The 18,802-nt window shown below is 37.4% G+C and overlaps 1 protein-coding gene and 1 long non-coding RNA gene across 2 annotated transcripts; both read right to left on the bottom strand.

Annotated features, from left to right (window-relative positions):
- Nucleotides 1–3,642: 3,642 nt before the first annotated feature.
- LOC138855098 (uncharacterized) lies at nucleotides 3,643–6,967 on the bottom strand. The gene is made up of 2 exons (XR_011394246.1): nucleotides 4,881–6,967; nucleotides 3,643–4,790 (listed from the first exon to the last, which is right to left on the bottom strand). It is a non-coding gene; the product is annotated as an uncharacterized lncRNA (long non-coding RNA).
- Nucleotides 6,968–8,964: 1,997 nt separating this feature from the next.
- Nucleotides 8,965–17,682, bottom strand: Svip (small VCP interacting protein). The gene is made up of 4 exons (XM_053792674.2): nucleotides 17,603–17,682; nucleotides 15,075–15,163; nucleotides 11,704–11,874; nucleotides 8,965–10,814 (listed from the first exon to the last, which is right to left on the bottom strand). Exons 2-4 carry the CDS (start codon nucleotides 15,153–15,155, stop codon nucleotides 10,800–10,802), a joined length of 267 nt encoding a protein of 88 aa, XP_053648649.1. The 5' UTR covers nucleotides 15,156–15,163; nucleotides 17,603–17,682; the 3' UTR covers nucleotides 8,965–10,799.
- Nucleotides 17,683–18,802: the final 1,120 nt, after the last annotated feature.

Raw genomic sequence — 18,802 nt, 5'->3', positions numbered from 1 at the left:
TGATGGTTTATTACTATAATCATAACCATGCACTAAAGCTGTAAGGGTCATAACAGTGCTGTAATGGTTTGATCAAAGGGAAGGTAGCTCATTCCTGGGATCAAGAGTCCTTCACTGACATCAGTACACCCCTCTCCAGTCTTTGAAGGAAAATGAACAAAATCTACTATGTCATCGTGCTGTATAGCCCTTGTGGCTTAGCGCTTCTTTTTGATTATAATAATAATAATAATAATACTATGTCATCGATTTTTATACTCTTCTATGCAGTCCATCTTTAATGGAGAAGGCTTGATGCTAGTGAAATGCTTTTGATCCAGGAAATTCAACAATCTCCACTTCCTTGGGGCAACCCTATTTGCCTCCCATTTCCAGGCACTGTATGTCGTCCTACTCGCTTAGCACTCTCCCATGAAGAACAAAATGAAAATGGAAGAGGTGGGTGGGCAGTGGCAGAATCATGATGCTCACTTCACTCCTTTATAGTCCCTATGGGTTCAACATTTATCCATGAATAATAATTCCACTATCAATTTTATGCTGAAGAAACAGTTTCCCGATATCAATCAAAATTGTGAATCATTTGTGTATTATTATATTCACAGGGAATGTAACATTAATAACCTGTAACCTTTGTTTCCAAATCAACTGACCCAGGCAATTTTTTCCCATATTTTTGAGGGATTATTGTAATTATGCAGGAGACATTTGTAGTGGTCAAAAATATGAAATTTATGGAGAAGTGCTAAAAGTATAAGGGTCATACAACACTTTGAGAATGGGAAGCAAACAAGTTTGACCTGTGGAAGCAAAGGACAGCTTCAATTATGTGGATCAAGAGCCCTTTACCACCATAAAGGAAACAAAGGACAAAGTCCATTGGTTACAGGTTATTACATTCCAGGGATGGGGGAGAGCACTAAACCTGTAGGGGTTATACACTGTCTGAGGAAATGAAAGGCATTTAAACTAATTTAAGGAATTGGAGCACAGGTCTAATTCCTTAGATTAAGATCCCCTTAACCAGCATCAAGGAACTTCTTTGAGGGTCATTGGTTACAGAATTGTCCATTATTGTTACAATCCCTTGAAGAGTTAAACCTGAATATCTTTTCCTACTTACATTTAGACTTGCACTAGCTGCCATGGATGGAAACTTATGAAGTACAGTGGAATCTCAGTTTTCATATGCCCTAGTCTGTATGTAAAACTATAGTTATTCTCTATAAAATGTATTTTTTGTTAATATTTTTGGGAGTCTGGAATGGATTAATTGGATTTATATTATTTCTTATGGGAAATATTAACAAAAAATACATTTTATAGAGAATAACTAAAAAAAACTATAGTTTTTCTCCATGGGGAAGTAGAACAGAATTCTTCCTCCGTAAGCCATGCGTGTCATAAGAGGTGACTAAAATGCCGGGAGCAAGGGGCTAGTAATCCCTTCTCTTGTATATACAGTGGAACCTCAAAAATCGAACGTATCACATATCGAACGTTTCGAAAATAGGACCATTTTTTCAGACAAACTGTGTCCCTATTATCGAACTCGCCCCTATTTTCGGACCGCCGGGTACGGGACCTGTCTGCCGGCCTGCTCTGTCCATGTCCCCGCGCAGGCGCCATGAGCAGTCTAGCTTTGTTTATGCTTGAGTGAACACTAACCTGCGCTCTCATTCATGCATTTTACGATTATTTCATTGTGTTTAGTGCTTGTGGGACTGAAATAAGCTGCCATGGGCCTAAAGAAACTTGCTAGTGGTACCCCTGTGGTAAAGAAAGTGAGAAACACCATAGATGTGAAGAAGGAAATAATACAGAAGTATGAGAGTGGTGTGAGACTTGTTGAGCTTGCCAGGATGTATGGAAAAAACAAGTCGACCATCGGTTCTATCCTGTCAAAGAAAGAACAAATCAAGGAAGCTGATGTTGCGAAAGGTGTTAATATAGGGAGTGGATGAGGTGCCTTCTTCAAAGATTAAGGAGATTTGTGCCAAGTGGAATGATGTCCAAATGTTTGTGCAGAAGTACCACCCTGAGCAAGCTGAAACAAGCCATCTTTGCAACAAGTTCAGTGACAGAACCATGTCCCATTTTAGGGAAATGTTAAAGAGGCGCCAGAAACAGAGGACTGTGGGCAGTTATTTTGTGACTGGTCCTAGTGGCATTAAAAGACAGAGAAGGGAAATAACCCCAGAGGGGGCTTTACCTGAAGTCCTCATGGAGGGGAATTCTCCTTCCAAACACTAACCCCAACTCCCTCTCTCCTCCTCCCTATCTTCCAGATGCTATCACCCATCTTCAATAAAGGTAAGTAAAAATGTTATTTTATATGTATTACTATACATAATTAAAAACTATAGTATTTGTTGTATGTAAAACTGTAATTAATCTCTATAAAATGTATTTTTTATGTGAATATTTTCGGGTTTCTGGAACGGATTAATTGTATTTCCATTATTTCTTATGGGAAATATTGCTTCGAATTTCAGACTTTTCGAATTTAGAACTAGCTCCTGGAACGGATTAAGTTCGATTTTTGAGATTCCACTGTATTACTAAATTTAAAAGGAGAAACTTTCATTTTTTCCTCTTGGGCCACCCCCACCTCGGTGGGATACGGCTGGTACGTTGAAAGAACAACTATAGATTTATATACAGACTAGGGCATACGAAAACCAAAGTTCCACTATGTAAATGTTCGGGTAAATTCACAGGTCAACCCACTGAACCATGCCATAATTGACTAAGTTATACAAATGCCCATGTAGGAGAAGAGAATGACTGAGGATATAAAAATCTGGGTTAAAAGGTAGGCATCGTAGAGGTCTTCCCAGTAAGGGTTAGAGGAAGGGTAAAGGAAATTTTGAGTGTTAAGGGATTGAACATGCAAAAGACTTGTGTGAGTACATTAGAGCAGAGCGAGTGAAGACGAGTTTTTTTTTTATGACAAAGTACACCTACCATCCGACTTACGACCTGCTCGACTTACAACCACTCGACTTACGACCGTGTTTTTTATGCCAAATTTCTGGGAAATAAACAACTATTTGTGTTGTACACAGTGTTTATCCTAAACCTTACAGTATAAAATACAGTACTAACAGCATAAAAAGTAAAGTAAAACATGAAATACCAAAATAAAACAATAAAATAAAGTCATTACAAAAATGTTATGTTGATATTCAGTAGTAAAGTTCGACTTACGACCGGTTTCTCGGAACCGAACTCAGTCGTAAGTCAGATGGTAGGTGTACTGTTTTTTTTTTTTTTAACACGTTGGCTCTTTCCCACCAAGGAAGGGTGACCCAAAAAGAAAAAAAAGTAATATCTATGAAAGGATTCAGGGAGAACTGATTAACCAGACTTAAAATCATGGATGTGGGAGGTACCGTGCTTGTACTCTAAAGGAGGGATGAGGATGTTGCAGTTCAGAAAGCCATCTGAACTCGGGTGTCAGCACACTTCTAGCAAGACATGCTGACTGAATGACAATGAATGTTTTCCTCTTTCTTGGGGTCACCCTACCTTGGTGGAAGACAACCAGTGTGTTGGAAAAATCTACAATGTATGATAATTTTTTCAATAATGAGAACACAGGGTACCAATAAATATTTCACAAGAGAAGAAAACTAGTAAGATTTATAGGGTATATATTCTCTCCAGATCACAGGCTACTGACAAAAGCACACAATGAGGCATATCAAAATCATATATATAACTATGTCTATAGAAAATAGAAACCACAGTAGTATACAGAATAATGGCCACTCTTATGAATATTTTGGCTTGCAGGTTGATTAGAGAAATACACATTTAAAAAAATGATAAATACACTGAACCCTCAATTTAATGAATCAGTAATGGGAGCAGGTGGCTGGCAATGGCAGGTGTGGTGGATTGACAAGATTGTTGAGCCATGATCATAATAATGGACAATTCTGTAACCAACAAATTTTCTTGTTCCTAAATCAATTACCCCAGCAGATTTTCTCAGATTTCTTAAGTCTGTTAAATCAAGGGTATAATGTACAATCTCTGACTATTAAGTACTGTCAGGTATAGCAAAATATACAGTCTAATCTATAATATAAAACATTCTTATAAAATCTATTACATAAAATGAAAAATATACAACTCTTATTCTAAAACAGCATTTCTCAGCCAGATTTTCTCAATGATCCCCCCACATCTATTTACACTGCATCCCCTTATTATCCTAGTCATTTTTATTTACTTTTTCTTGCTATGAACTCGTCAATATAGGATCTAGTAAAACATTACTCAGCAGGCATTGTAGTTCTCTCATAAAGTTCTATACAGTGCAATTTTTGAAAATGCAACTGAAAAAATGCATAAAAAACAGAACAGCATGTGCTATAAAGGCCTTTCCACATGTTCTTCAATTTTGGATGTGCTTTTTCAGTCAAGTTTATGAAAAACTGGGGTGCATAGAGGAGCTTTATAAGCGAGTTAACTGTATAATCAAGCCTGAGAATGCCAGACCTGGACTCCATCTAGTAGTTCATCAACAAAGGATATCAAGAGTTCATGACACTGGTAATCTGTACACGTTCAGGCACCTCAGGGGACACCAAAAAGGAAAAAAATTGTGTAGGGAAAACGGGTCAACCAAGGTGACTGGAGAGGGAGAGGGGGGTCAACCTACATGACTGGAGAGCGAAAAAGGGTCAACATAGGTGACTGTAGAGCGAAAAGGGGTCAACCTAGGTGACTGGAGAGGGATAGGGGTCAACCTAGGTGACTGGAGAGGGATAGGGGTCAACCTAGGTGACTGGAGAGGGATAGGGGTCAACCTAGGTGACTGGAGAGGGATAGGGGTCAACCTAGGTGACTGGAGAGGGATAGGGGTCAACCTATGTGACTATAGAGGGCAGAATGGAGGGAGGGGAGGGTTCAACCCACTGTTTGAGAAACACTTTCAAAAATAAATTAACATTCATATACATGTGGATTTTAATTTTTTCCATGTACACATACTTATTCATTGCACTCCCACAAATTCAACAAAAATTGCATCAAAATAAACTAAATCATAGTTATAAAATTCTTTCATTTACACCTATATAAACTTAATCTTGCTTTCTGTATAAACCTGAATGTTTTTTACAAAACTCTAAAAAAGTTCCACTGAATCAGAGCAGAGTCAACAAGCTTAGAATATGGAGGAATGCTCAGGCTCAACTTTCCACTTTCTACGAGTCCAGCACATAAATAACCCGCACACGGGAGAAAGAAACTTGTGATAACGTTTCATTCCAAAACTAGTTAATGGTCCACGTCAGGCTGAAACTAGGTAATGATCCAAGTTGGACCAAAATGTAGTCATAAGTTTCTTTCTCCAATATGTGGGTTATTTGTGTATTGTTCCAGTCATGGTATTGTGCCTTTTATTCTTTATGAGTGCAGTCTCGGCTTTCCACTGACTTACCGGGAAAGTCTGGCCACAATTACAGTACTATAACAGCATTACAGTTAATTCTACAATTAAGTTCCTATGTTGTACAACTTCTCATAATTGAAACTAAAAAAAAAAAATACATCTAAAACTGAATAGCATTTGGAAAGGCCTTCAGGGTGTGCTATTCAATTTTTGATGTCCTTGTTCAATTGCATTTACTATATTACACTATACAGAGGAGCTAAAAGAGCAGACTTTTTATTCACAGGGAAGCACTAAACCAGTAGGAGGTCATCGAGTACCTGGGGAATGGGAAGTAATCAGGTTAAATTTTAGGAAAAGGGTGGCTCCGATATCTCAGACCATAAAGGCACCACCTTGAAGGAAGTCTGGCTAAGCCTCCGAACACTCCTTCAGATGAATGATCCACACAGGTTTAGTTCTTCATTTAAATATAACCCAGTAACTTATTGAGCACAGTTTATGAGTTGCACATGAGGAAGATAACCCCCCAGAACCACTAACACATAACAAACAGCACTCTCCCCAAACCCTGATTACTTAGTTTATTTACTATAAACTTTGCCTCAACACGCACACATTTTTTTTTTTTTCAACAAGTTGGTCGTCTCCCACCGAGGCAGGGTGATCCAAAAAAAAAAGAAAGAAAATAACCATAACACACACATAACCAGCGTAAATTATTATTTGTTCCAGTGCTTCAGTCTCAAGTAAAAATGAGATTCTGACCTTTTCCACTGCCACTATTGTTCTGGATATGACAAGACCTCTTTCACTGCCCTTACTACCCTTAACATGACATTAACCTCTTCACTGACCCTGACACATACACATTACCCTCATCATTGCCCTGACATATACACATTAACCTCTTCATTGCCCATGACACATTAAAATTCCTGCAATGCCAGTACTGCTTTTGACGTGACATACCCAAGTTGATAGATGGTACTCTAGGGGTGTGCTTTATAGTGAAAATGTTAGTAAAAACTAGCACTCTACATCAAACTATGTTAGTTTAAACTGCAAATAATAGTCTGACCTCTATTTCATTCTGGAAACCAAACCATACCCCGGCTGGGATTGAACCCGCGGTCAGAGAGTCTCAAAACTCCAGACCGTCGCGTTAGCCACTAGACCAGCTAGCCACAATAAGATTCGTCCAACTAGGTATATTTCTACGAATCTTATTGTGGCTAGCTGGTCTAGTGGCTAACGTGACGGTCTGGAGTTTTGAGACTCTAACTGCGGGTTCAATCCTGGCCGGGGTATGGTTTGTTTGCAATCGTGTCATTACGATTTCGTGAGTCATGTTCATTCTGGAAATTCAGCAATTGAATGAATGATGGTGAACATGTTTTCTTCTTTGGGTCATCCTGCCTTGGAAGACAGCCATTAAGTTAAAAACAATTTGTATTATAATTTTCAATAAACAGCAATACTGTACTGTATGTCAAATGTATTACAAGTTTTAATATTAATATTAGTATCAGAGTGCCTGCACTCTGAAGGAGGGGTGTTAAAGTTTTAATATTAGTATTAGTATTATTTCAATGGAGGCACTAAACCTTTAAGGATCATACTACCCCTGAGGAATGGGAAGTATTCACATGTGATCCAAAGAAGGGGAGGGTAGCCCAAATTCCTCAGCATCAAGGCAACAACCCCTTTAATGATTTTTTTCAAAAACTTTTAACGATTTAAGAAAAGTGAAAAATCAATGTTAATTTTCTTTTCAAATTTGACCTTAAGGAAAACAATTCACACAATATCACAGTCACTAGAATTTTTTTTTTTTTTTTTTTTATTTTTTTTTTTTTTTATCACACCGGCCGATTCCCACCAAGGCAGGGTGGCCCGAAAAAGAAAAACTTTCACCATCATTCACTCCATCACTGTCTTGCCAGAAGGGTGCTTTACACTAGAAATATGGTTATTAAATATAGTTAAGTACCAGGTAAAGATTACAGTAGAAGTGTTACTTAATGCATTAGGGTTAAGAAAGAAAATACGATTGCAGAGGAGCAGGGAAAATTCAGGAAGGGTAGTGGCATACAAGTGAGCAATATTTAGATAAGGATAAAGAGCTGTTTGTCGCATTTATGGATTTAGAAAAGCTATATGATAGGGTGGGTAAAGGAGCTATGGGGTACATATTACAATGTATGGAATAGGAGGTAAGTTACTAAAAGCAGTTAAAAGTTTTTTTGCTGAGTGAAGCTCAGGTTAGGGTATGTAGGAGTGGGACCATTTTCCAGGGATGTGTCATGTCAAAATTGTTGTTTAGCATATTTCTAGATGGGATTGTGAAAGAAATTAATGCTAGGGTGTTGGGGAAAAATGTGGTATTAAAGATGTCGGATATGACAAAGTGGGAGTTATCACAATTGCTCTCCGCTGAGTGATAGTTACTCTACTGGTGATATTACAGAGACAAGTTACAAAGGTTGGTGGATGAGTTTGGGAGGGTACATAAAAAAAAGAAATTAAGAGAGAACAGAAAAGAGCAAAGTGATCTAAGTAACAAAAAAGTCTAGGAATGATATAATGAATATCAGACTGAAAATAGGGAATATGAATAAAGTGGATGTACATACAGTATTTAGATAATTAGGAGTGGATATGTCAGCAAATAGGCCTATGAAAGACAAGGTGAACCCTGGAATAGATGAGGGAGGGAAGGTATATGTTGTGTTTAAGCATTTGTGGAAAGAAAGAAGTGTAACTATGATATCACTATTGGTTTTGACTGCTGCAGTGAGGACGAGGCTGGAGGCAGAGGAGATGCCATATTTGGGAGGAATGTGTGATTTGAAAAATCATGCAGAGAATTTGAAGAATAGAAATTAAAAGTAACTGCTGGGTCACCAAGGGTATAATTCAGAGGGCAAAAGAGGGGTTGAGGTGCTTTGGGCATGTAGAAGAGATGGAGAGGGATAAGCTAATAAAGAGGGTGCATAAATCTTGGATGGAGGATAGGAAGAGTAGGGGTCATCCCAGGAATAGTAAGGAGGAGGAGGGGAAAAAAAAGAGACTTTTAAATTTTACAGGCTAGTGCTTCCAGTAGGCTTGTATGTGTTATATAGAAGTGAATGAAGATAAGTTGTTTTTAATGGATGTGCACTTGGAGTCTGAGCAGGGTAACTTTTATAGAGGGATTCAGGGAAACCACTTAGCCAGACCGGTGTCCTGGAGGTGGGAAGGGCAATGCCTCCACTCTGGATGAGTAGAGATGTTGTAATTGGAAGGTAATTTGCATTGCAGTGTCAGCACACTTCTGGAAAGAAGAAGAAGAAGAAGAAGAAGAAGAAAAGAAGAAGAAGAAAAGAAGAAGAAGAAAAGAAGAAGAAGAAAAGAAGAAGAAGAAAAGAAGAAGAAAAGAAGAAGAAAAGAAGAAGAAAAGAAGAAGAAAAGAAGAAGAAGAAAAGAAGAAGAAAAGAAGAAGAAAAGAAGAAGAAAAGAAGAAGAAGAAAAGAAGAAGAAAAGAAGAAGAAGAAAAGAAGAAGAAGAAAAGAAGAAGAAGAAGAAGAAGAAGAAGAAAAGGAAGGAAGGAAGGAAGGGAGGAAGGAAGGGAGGAAGGAAGGAAGGGAGGAAGGAAGGGAGGAAGGAAGGAAGGAAAGGAATGAAGGAAAGGAAAGGAAAGAAGGAAAGGAAAGAAGGAAAGGAAAGAAGGAAAGGAAAGTAGGAAAGGAAAGAAGGAAAGGAAAGAAGGAAAGGAAAGAAGGAAAGGAAAGGAAGGAAGGAAGAAAGAAGAAAAAAAGGCTTATTTAAATCAAAGGTTATCACCTAGCAAGACATGATGACCCATAGCAGAAAACACGTTCACCATGGTTATTAAATATGATTAAAAAAGTAGACTAATTACAGCAAAAATAATATCCCAGGCGACAAGGAACTGTTTTTAAGGTTTCTTAAGTAATGAAAGGTGCCTCTAATGCCACTGAATGGCTCTTGAGCCAAGTAATGGGAGCTACCTTTCTTGGATCAAACCTGATTGCTTCCATCCCAAGATTCTTTATACAGTGTATATCAAAAGTCTGGTTGTCTGGTTGCAAAATATTATATTCAAATGGAAAGGTAATAAGGTTTGTTTTGGTGAAAGGAAGACTAACACCAGTTCCTTGAAGAAAGAACCCTTCATCACCTAAACAGTATTGTGACGCTGAAGAAAACATTAGGAAAGTGCTCTCACATCAGTGTTTCCACCTTAAACATTCAAATAAACATCTATACAAGAATTAATGTGTATGGCTGGTAATGGTATGAACTTTGAATAACTTGAGGGGCAGAATTATGTATCAGTTACTACAGTAACTCATATTTCTCTGAATTACAGCAAAATCATTTTTTACAAAGTTTTAGAATGACTAACAATTCAGATGACAAAAGCTAGAACATTCCCTACAGCTTATAAAAACTAACAATGCCAAAGTGATATTTTCAATAAATCTAATGAATTTCCACTTGGGTATTGTTCCATCAGTGACTACCATCTCACAGTAGCTCTCACACAGCAGGCAAGACACTTACAAAGTGATCAAGATATTTATTACAGAAATGTTTGCCACAAATAGCTTTCTCAGGACTGAAGAAGTTACTTGTAAAAACATTTCAATGTATGTCTCTCTTATTTAAATCTCGTTGGTATCACCATATCAATTCCACCGGCTCTCATTCATAACTTTTACTCTGGTACTGAATCCGAATATTAATTTCCAGAAATCGACAAGATTAATTTTGTTAGTGTTGGCAATTATGCCTCAGATGGTTTTATATTGATTTGAAATGGAGGTTGTTAAAAAAAAATTTTCCTAATGCTTTCTCATCAATAATTCTAATATTACAGGAACAGCTGACTATTTGTTGTTCAAAAAATTCAGGCAATATCAAATGTACAGTAAACTCTCAATTAATGGATTAATAGGGAAAATGTCCATGTGTCCATTATATTGGAATAATGTTAAAAATTTGTAAAAAAAAAAAAAAATAGACTATTGTACTGTATATCTCAAACAATTTCCATATATATTACAATTAACTTTGAAAATAAAGGTTTCAAGGGAGTTAAAGATATAATTTAACCAGTGGATTTTGCCCATGATTTTGAAAATCCATTACATCAAGGGTTTACTGTACGGTGCTCAGATACAGTCCAATATTGTGTGTCCGAGAGTAGGCAGCAATGGTGTTGATCCTCAGAACCATTACCAGATATGCGATAAATGTGCTGTGAAGATGTCCTCTTGAAATTCATAGGTAAGTCAATGGGTTTATGTTTAACATTCTCCAGTAGTACGATGGGTGTCTTTGAACGTTGCCCCGGCAGATATAACATGGGCTACCCACCCTCATGTTAATTCACTTGCCACTGAAAAAAGGGGATAAAATACATTACATACAAGCTAAATTAAAAACTTAAACATTAAGTTTGCATTTTTCAACTTTTAGAAAATGGTTGTTTTATTGGGGTACTCAACCCTTTTAAGAAAAAAAGTCTGAGGTAATGAGGTTTGATCCACATAATGGGAGAATGGATTCAATTCCTTGGAGCATGAGCCATTCAGTGACGAATCTTTCTACAAAGGTGCAAATACGACAAGTGCCTCCCCTAATCCTAAATTTGTTATATTTGAACTAATTTGTTAACAGATTCATCCCTTAACATGTATTACAGCTGTGATCCCTAGACAGAGGCAGCACCAGAAATTTGATATACGATGGGCTTAGAGGGTGGCAGTCTAGTTGGAAGAAGGGGCCAGGAGACTTGTCTCAAGGATGATTATTATTACACTCTCTCCTCGCTTAGCGACGTACTCATTTACTGATGACTCAAACTTACAACAGGCTCTCTGACCAGTATGCATACCTAAATAATGTATATTACAGCCGATTTCCTCTATTCTGTTCATTGCAATATACGGTACACTACTGTATAAACATTTAAAAATATGTCAGAAATGTTATAAATGGTGCAAAGGTGACATTAAAACAATATCAAAGATGGTTGACATAAACCCACCACCATTATCTATAGTATGCTCCTCACTTAGTGACGAACTCATTTACCGACATTGTCTTAGGAACAGAACTCCGTCGTTAAGTGAGGAGAGGCTGTATTTATATTTAGGGGTTTCAGTCCCCTTACTTCACCTTGGCATCACTCCTGCTCCTTTGGATATGACACTTCCCACGAATATATAACAGCATTTCTCCATTAATTTGACTAGATTAGCAAAACAATACATGTAATTACCAACCCTAAGTCCTCCTCCTCCTCCTTGGACTCCTCCTGCTTCTTGTTGTTTGCGTTCCAGCTCTTCCATACGTATCTGTCGCTGTTTAATTGCCTCTGGGTTCTTAACACCTCGACCCTCCTGTGCTTTAAGTCGGGCTTCAGCTGCTTCTGCCAACTGTTTTCGACGAGCCTCCTGTGTTATCAAAGTCAATGTTGGGGATGAAAATTGCCGGAGATATAAGAAACGTGTAACAAATTTTGACCAAGATGCAACAGATGCAAGAAGCATGCAGTAAATTTAGATTAAATGAAAATGCTAAAGCTGTATTCTTAATGTGGTTAACATCTGGAGTCAATGACCACTGGAAACCTCAAAAACTTTATAAACTAAATATGTACTGTAATGAAGATGGGACACCACAATTTGAGCTTTGTTATGTAAATCGTAAGTACAGTACACTCTGTACCGTACTTATGATTTACATAACACTGAAATAAGATGGAATTTTTAAACACAATGGCCATTTCTCATTGAGGCAGGGTGACCTGACAAAGAAGAAACATATTCACTGCAGATATCTCCACCCCTCCTTCAGAGTGCAGGCTCTGTACTTCCTACCTCCACCCCTCCTTCAGAGTGCAGGCTCTGTACTTCCTACCTCCACCCCTCCTTCAGAGTGCAGGCTCTGTACTTCCTACCTCCACCCCTCCTTCAGAGTGCAGGCTCTGTACTTCCTACCTCCACCCCTCCTTCAGAGTGCAGGCTCTGTACTTCCTACCTCCACCCCTCCTTCAGAGTGCAGGCTCTGTACTTCCTACCTCCACCCCTCCTTCAGAGTGCAGGCTCTGTACTTCCTACCTCCACCCCTCCTTCAGAGTGCAGGCTCTGTACTTCCTACCTCCACCCCTCCTTCAGAGTGCAGGCTCTGTACTTCCTACCTCCACCCCTCCTTCAGAGTGCAGGCTCTGTACTTCCTACCTCCACCCCTCCTTCAGAGTGCAGGCTCTGTACTTCCTACCTCCACCCCTCCTTCAGATATCTCCACCCCTCCTTCAGAGTGCAGGCTCTGTACTTCCTACCTCCATTCATTAAAAGGCAAATTTTAGACAGATACAGTATATTACACAGGCAAGAGATTTCCAATTAACCTAAGTCAGTTCCTCAACTGTTTATATGGGAAAAACCAACTAACTCATAGGGGTGACTACTGTCCACAAGATGGGTATGGGGTGATTACTACCCACGGGATGAGTATAGGGTGCATAATAAAATTAGAAAATAAACTAAAATGGTGAAAATTAACTCTAGCAAAAACTTTATGACTGAAATTTAAACTACGACTGTCCACCACTAGGTCAAATACTGCACAAGAAAGTGTGTGTACTGTACTACGGTACACATGACAGCACTGTACAAGTAGTGAAAATACATCCATGTGTTGAAATGTTTCCCAGAAAGACCACAAGAGGTATATAGCCAGACTTGAGTTCTGAAGGTGGGAAGTACAATGCCTGCACTTTAAAGGAGGAATCTGGGAATACTGATTGTTTGGAGCGACATCTAAACTGTTGTGAGTGCCACTGCAAAGACAGTGATTGTGTGTGAATGTTGGGACAGTGTTGAATGATGGTGAAAGTGTTTCTTTTTATGGGTCACCCTGCCTCGATGGGAGATGGATGACGTGAAAAAAAAAACTATATTACATTATATTCATGGGGAGGGAGGGACATTAAACCCATAGGTGTACAGCACCTGGAGGAATCAAAGCCAATGAGGTTCAATCCATGTGAAGCCATGTCCAAATCCTTGGATCAAGAGCTCCTCACCAGTGCCAAGGAAACCCCCCCAACGAGGGGGATAAGTTTGCACAGAAAAAATGGTAAGAAATATATTATTCTTCAGAAACACTTGTGCGGAGGTTCGGGAGGTGTAAAATTTAATACTAGTTTTCAGTTGCCCAATTTAAATGTGAATGTGTGCAACAAGTGGCATTTATATTTTGGAGCATTCTTGTACAGTACTGTGTTCAATATAAAATATTTCCTATGTATATTCATAAGAAATAAAAATATGATTGTATTTTATTAAGTTAAAATAGAATATTACATACACATTCCATACCTTGGATTCATACCTTACACCTGTTTACAGTATGATGATCCACACTTACAAACCAGCCCAAAAGGAAATCAGCTTTGTTATAAAGCTTCTCTTTATAGTTCAATTTTTCGTAAAACGTATATCCAAAATTGAATAGTGCGTGACAAGACCTTCACAGTATGAGCGTTGCAATTTTTGATGCACTTCTTCAATTACAATTACAAAAAAAAAAAAAATGCACTATGTAGAGCAACTTTATAAGAGAGTTGACTACAGAAAAAATTGTTTTATTAATACCCATTAAGAAAAATGTGATAATTATCCTTTGTACTTTCATCTTCTATAGGATAATAAGTTCAGGGGTAATAATGACTAGTTTGTAAGTTGAAACACCAGGCACACAATCTGCACTAAATTGGGGTCTCCCATACAAGAGAATTTCATATATAGAAAGTCTAAGCAACAAGGTAGCATAAAAACAATAAAAATATATAGTAATCACATACAATAATTAGGCATTATCCCTAATGGGGATCTGTTCCTCATACAGAATTGTATATGTTATTTTTAAGATAATAAAAATAACTACAATAATAATAGAAATAATAATAATAGGCTGGAGAGAGGTGGTAAAGGTGGTTTTGTGTGTGAGGGGCTTGGACATCTAGCAAGCATGCATGAGCGTGTTAGACAGAAGCGAGTGGAGATGAATGGTTTTTATGACTTGACATGCTGTTGGAGTGAGAGCAAAGTAACATTTATGAAGGTACTCAGGGGAAACCAGCAAGATGAACTTGAGTCCTGGAGATGGGAAGTACAATGCCTGCACTCTGAAGGAGGGGTGTTGATGCTGCAGTGTTTTAATTGTAGTGTAGGCATGCCTCTGGGGCAAAACAGTGATGGAGTGAATGATAATGAGTGTGTTTCTTCTTTTTTGGGTCACCCTGCCTTGGCGGTAAGTGGCTGATGTGTTAATAAAAAATAATACTGTAGCAAGTGAAAGATGACAATGATGATATTGGTAATGAAGGATGATGGATGGATGATGAAATATAAACAATTACTATAATAAATAATAATGTAATCGATTTGATAAAAGTACAGAACAGATCATTGCCATATTGTTCCAGCAACGGTATTGTGGCTTCTTTCTTCAATAACAAATGTGTTAATAAATAGTAATACATGTATACATAACTTTAATATTACTTTAACACTGGCATTGGCAACACACAGGAGAGTTGCAACTTACACATAAGTGCCGATACCCTTCACACACTCCTCAAACTTACAGGATCAGCCGGCTCATTCATGTTGTTATAGTCTGAGGAGGAGTTAGATCCACCGCCACAGCATGATAATAGTATCCCCATTGTGTTACCTGCAGAAATAGACAAAACAGGCTTAAGAGTACAACAATGACTTATTTATACCTTTTTTTTTTAACAGGGTTTAATGTACACAATCAGGTTTCCTACCAAAGCTCGTTTCAAAGACCAGTTTCATTAACTTGTATGGTACAGAATTTGGCATGATGCTTGTATTTTTATACAATTAGTCTGTGGGTGGATTACAACTATGTTAGGTAAAAGGACACATGAACAGAAATAGCTTCTGCTCTTTCCTCATCTGAAGGTAAAGGAAACAGTAATGTAGTAGATGTCAGAGATGGTACAGGAGAATGGGGTGGATTGTTGTGTGATGTGATAAGGAACTGTAAAAATCTTGAACTGATAGTAAATTCCTTATAGGAAACTGTGGAGGACCCTAAACATTCAATATGAAGGGGAGAGTTTACAGAAACTTGCAGAAGTGGAGGAGATGCAGGGGTAGAAGCGGAGGGCTGTGCATGAGCCTCCTGACGGACTGACTATATCAAACTACCGTTTCACTTTGTCTACTTTGTCTTCCACCCATGCTGATGTCTCAATGAGTGAGAGTCCTCTCTTTATTTGACTGATGAAGCTTGCAGGGCAGGCATAGTATTTCATCAATAAAGATCATTAATGTTGCACATGAATCTTACTTATCAGTTTTATCACTCATTAATTAATATATCCAAACAGGCCTAGCATAACTCCAGCTACAATGTCTATAGCTAAAACAATAAATTATGGCCTTAAGCAAATTGGCTGTGCAGGTAAACACAAACTCAGATACTATAAATAGATTATTATTATTATTATTATTATTATTATTATTATTATTATTATCATCATCTTTACAATCAGAGCTTAGCACTAAACCCACAAGGGTCACTGTAAATATAGTACCAATTAAGCAGAATTCCCAATACCGAGCCAGGCCCCCTTTCATTCTATGTTTAATTAATAACCTACTGAATGTCATCCAAGATTTTATGTAATTGAGTTTTACTCACTATTTTTGTCTTATACACAAACCTCACTTCTATAAATGGTAGAATTGCTACTTTAAATGATATAGTCAATAATTAGCTAAAATAGTTTACACCTGAACGATAAGTAACAAACTCAAAGTTAATTTGGAAAAATGTGGTACAGTACAACATGCATTTGTTACACAGTAAATATATTAATGGTTCTGTAGATCATCACTCCCTGTAGTGTGGTCTCAGCACAGGCCTCCTCAACTTGAAAAAAAAAAAATTACAAGAATTAAAAATACATTGGAAGAAACAATCGATAGAATAGAAGGCATACTAGCAACGTAGCTAAGAATTTGCTCAAATGGAGCAACATAACTGAATTAAAATAAGCCTCAAAGTAGATGAAGTTGCCGACAGATAAACCGCACCCAGACCGCTAATTTTGTGCCTGCATAATTCCATCAAGTTAGCCATCAAATTTCATACTTTTGGTGTCATTACTTTCAGAATAAGATTCTCTACCCTCTCAGAAGAACTTTTTTTTATTAGGAAGACACTAGTCTTTCTAATTAAAAAAAATTTAGTAGTCCGGAGAGTGAAAGGGAAAATAAAGCTTCCACATGTCATTTTTTGGATTTAACTCCAGTGAGCTACCAAGACAGTCATTAAAGACTGGAATTTCACAGTCGCTTAGCCAAGCATGTCACTGGCAGTACGGTATGGGGTACCTATGTATGTATGTTTGTATGTGTATATGTATGTGTATATGTATGTGTATATGTATGTGTATGTATGTGTGTATGTATGTGTATATGTATGTGTATATGTGTATATGTATGTGTATATGTATATATGCATGCATGTGTGTATGTATGTATGTGTACTCACCTAACTGTGGTTGCAGGGGTCGAGACTCAGCTCCTGGCCCCTGTATGTATGCATGTATGTGTATGATGATTATGACTGATTATTATGATTATTATTATGATTATTATGATTATGATTATTACAATTATGATTCTTACGATTATGAATACTTTATAATCACAAGGAAGCATTATACCCGTAGGGGTTACAAAGTGACTGGGGAGCATTCAAGTTCAATCCAAGGAAGGAAAGGCTAGATCAAGTACCCTGGATCAAGAGCTTTCACCAAAGTCTTATATGGCTAAGAAAATAAGCAAATAATTAGATACAAATATCACAAGAACCCCAATGGAAACATGATTTTTTTTTGTTTATCGTACATAATGTACACATATACTGTGTAAAACACTTACAATCATCTAAAAATTATGTAATATTACGTAGATAACATAAGTATTTATAAGTAGTATTGAGAGAGCTCAACTTTCTTTGTTATCTTATATTTAAACCTTAATAACAACTCACCAGTGTATATCTATGATAACCACAGGTTTATTATAGATATTATAGATGTATTTAATCATTAAAAACTTAAAATAAACTTACTATTTGACCTCTATAATAAATTTAAGTTATTTTGCTTCTTGTGTTGTGATCACTGACTGGTGACTCCCTCATCTCTCTCTATTTATTATATATATACTTGATTTTTATAGTCATTAAGTAATTTTTTCTTAATAATAATAAATATGGATATATTTTCTTTTATTGTTTAATTTTTTTTTCAGTATATTCTTTAATGTTATATGTCGATTGTTTGAATTAGTTCAGCATCTTTTGTTTTATTCCGGAAAAATTGTCAATAAAAAAGTTCTTATTTTATTTTAAGTCAATTAATAAATTAATTTTATATAAAAAATACAGGAGGTAGATTTATTTTTATTTCTATAGTAATAAATAGCTTAATTCAACTTAAAGTTGTCTTCCTGTAATGAGACTGACTTGGTGCTGGTGAAAGTTCTTGATTCAAGGAATTGGAGCTAAACTCAGCTTTCTCTGACAGCACTGTTCATGGCAGATGAAATTACAGACCTGGAGTATGTACAGAGAACCTTGATTGCTCGCATAGATTCAGTCAAACATCTAAATTATTGAGAACGTTTGAGGCCCCCTTGACCTGTACTTCCTGGAATGCAGGCGATAAAGATACTTGGAGTTTACTTGGAGTTTACTTGGAGTTTACATTATAATCTACACCTGGAAAGATTTATAGGGACTGTTCCCAAATCTACACACACAGATCACTCACCCATGACAGCAAAAAGTTTAGAAGATGGTGCAAAGTACCCTCAATGAAAAACAATTGTCAAGTGAGTACACTAGGGGAAAACTAAGTGTAAAGGGACCAAGACTTTTGAACACTCTCCCTTCATACATAAGGGGGTGATTACCAGCAGATCTGTGGGTGTCTTCAAGAGAGAACTTTGCAAGTTCCTCAAGTCAATCCCTGATCAGTCTAGCTGTGGTACTTACACTGTGTCCTGACTCCCGTAGCTGGGATGGTAGCGCATTCAGCTCACACACCGAAGTCTGTGATTCGATCCCTGGTACGGGTGGAAATATTAGGACGTGCTTCCTTAAAACACCTGTTGTCCGTGTTCACCTAGCAGTAAGTAGGTACATTAGTGGTAGTCATCTTACACCTTATGTCACTGTTTACCTAGCAGTAAAATAGGTACCTGGTTTTAGTTGACTGATGTGGGTCACATCCTGGGCCAAAACTGACCTAATTTCCCCTAAATGCTC

This window comes from Cherax quadricarinatus, chromosome 81 (genome assembly GCF_038502225.1).
Source record: "Cherax quadricarinatus isolate ZL_2023a chromosome 81, ASM3850222v1, whole genome shotgun sequence".
Lineage (NCBI taxonomy): Eukaryota > Metazoa > Arthropoda > Malacostraca > Decapoda > Parastacidae > Cherax > Cherax quadricarinatus.
This window is presented reverse-complemented; position numbering and strand designations above follow the sequence as displayed.

Coding starts and splice junctions, on each gene's coding strand:
- Svip (XM_053792674.2), bottom strand. CDS start 15,155: ATGGGGATACTATTATCATGCTGTGGCGGTGGATCTAACTCCTCCTCA. Junction 11,875..15,074: donor TGAATGAGCCGGCTGATCCT/GTAAGTTTGAGG, acceptor TTGATAACACAG/GAGGCTCGTCGAAAACAGTT.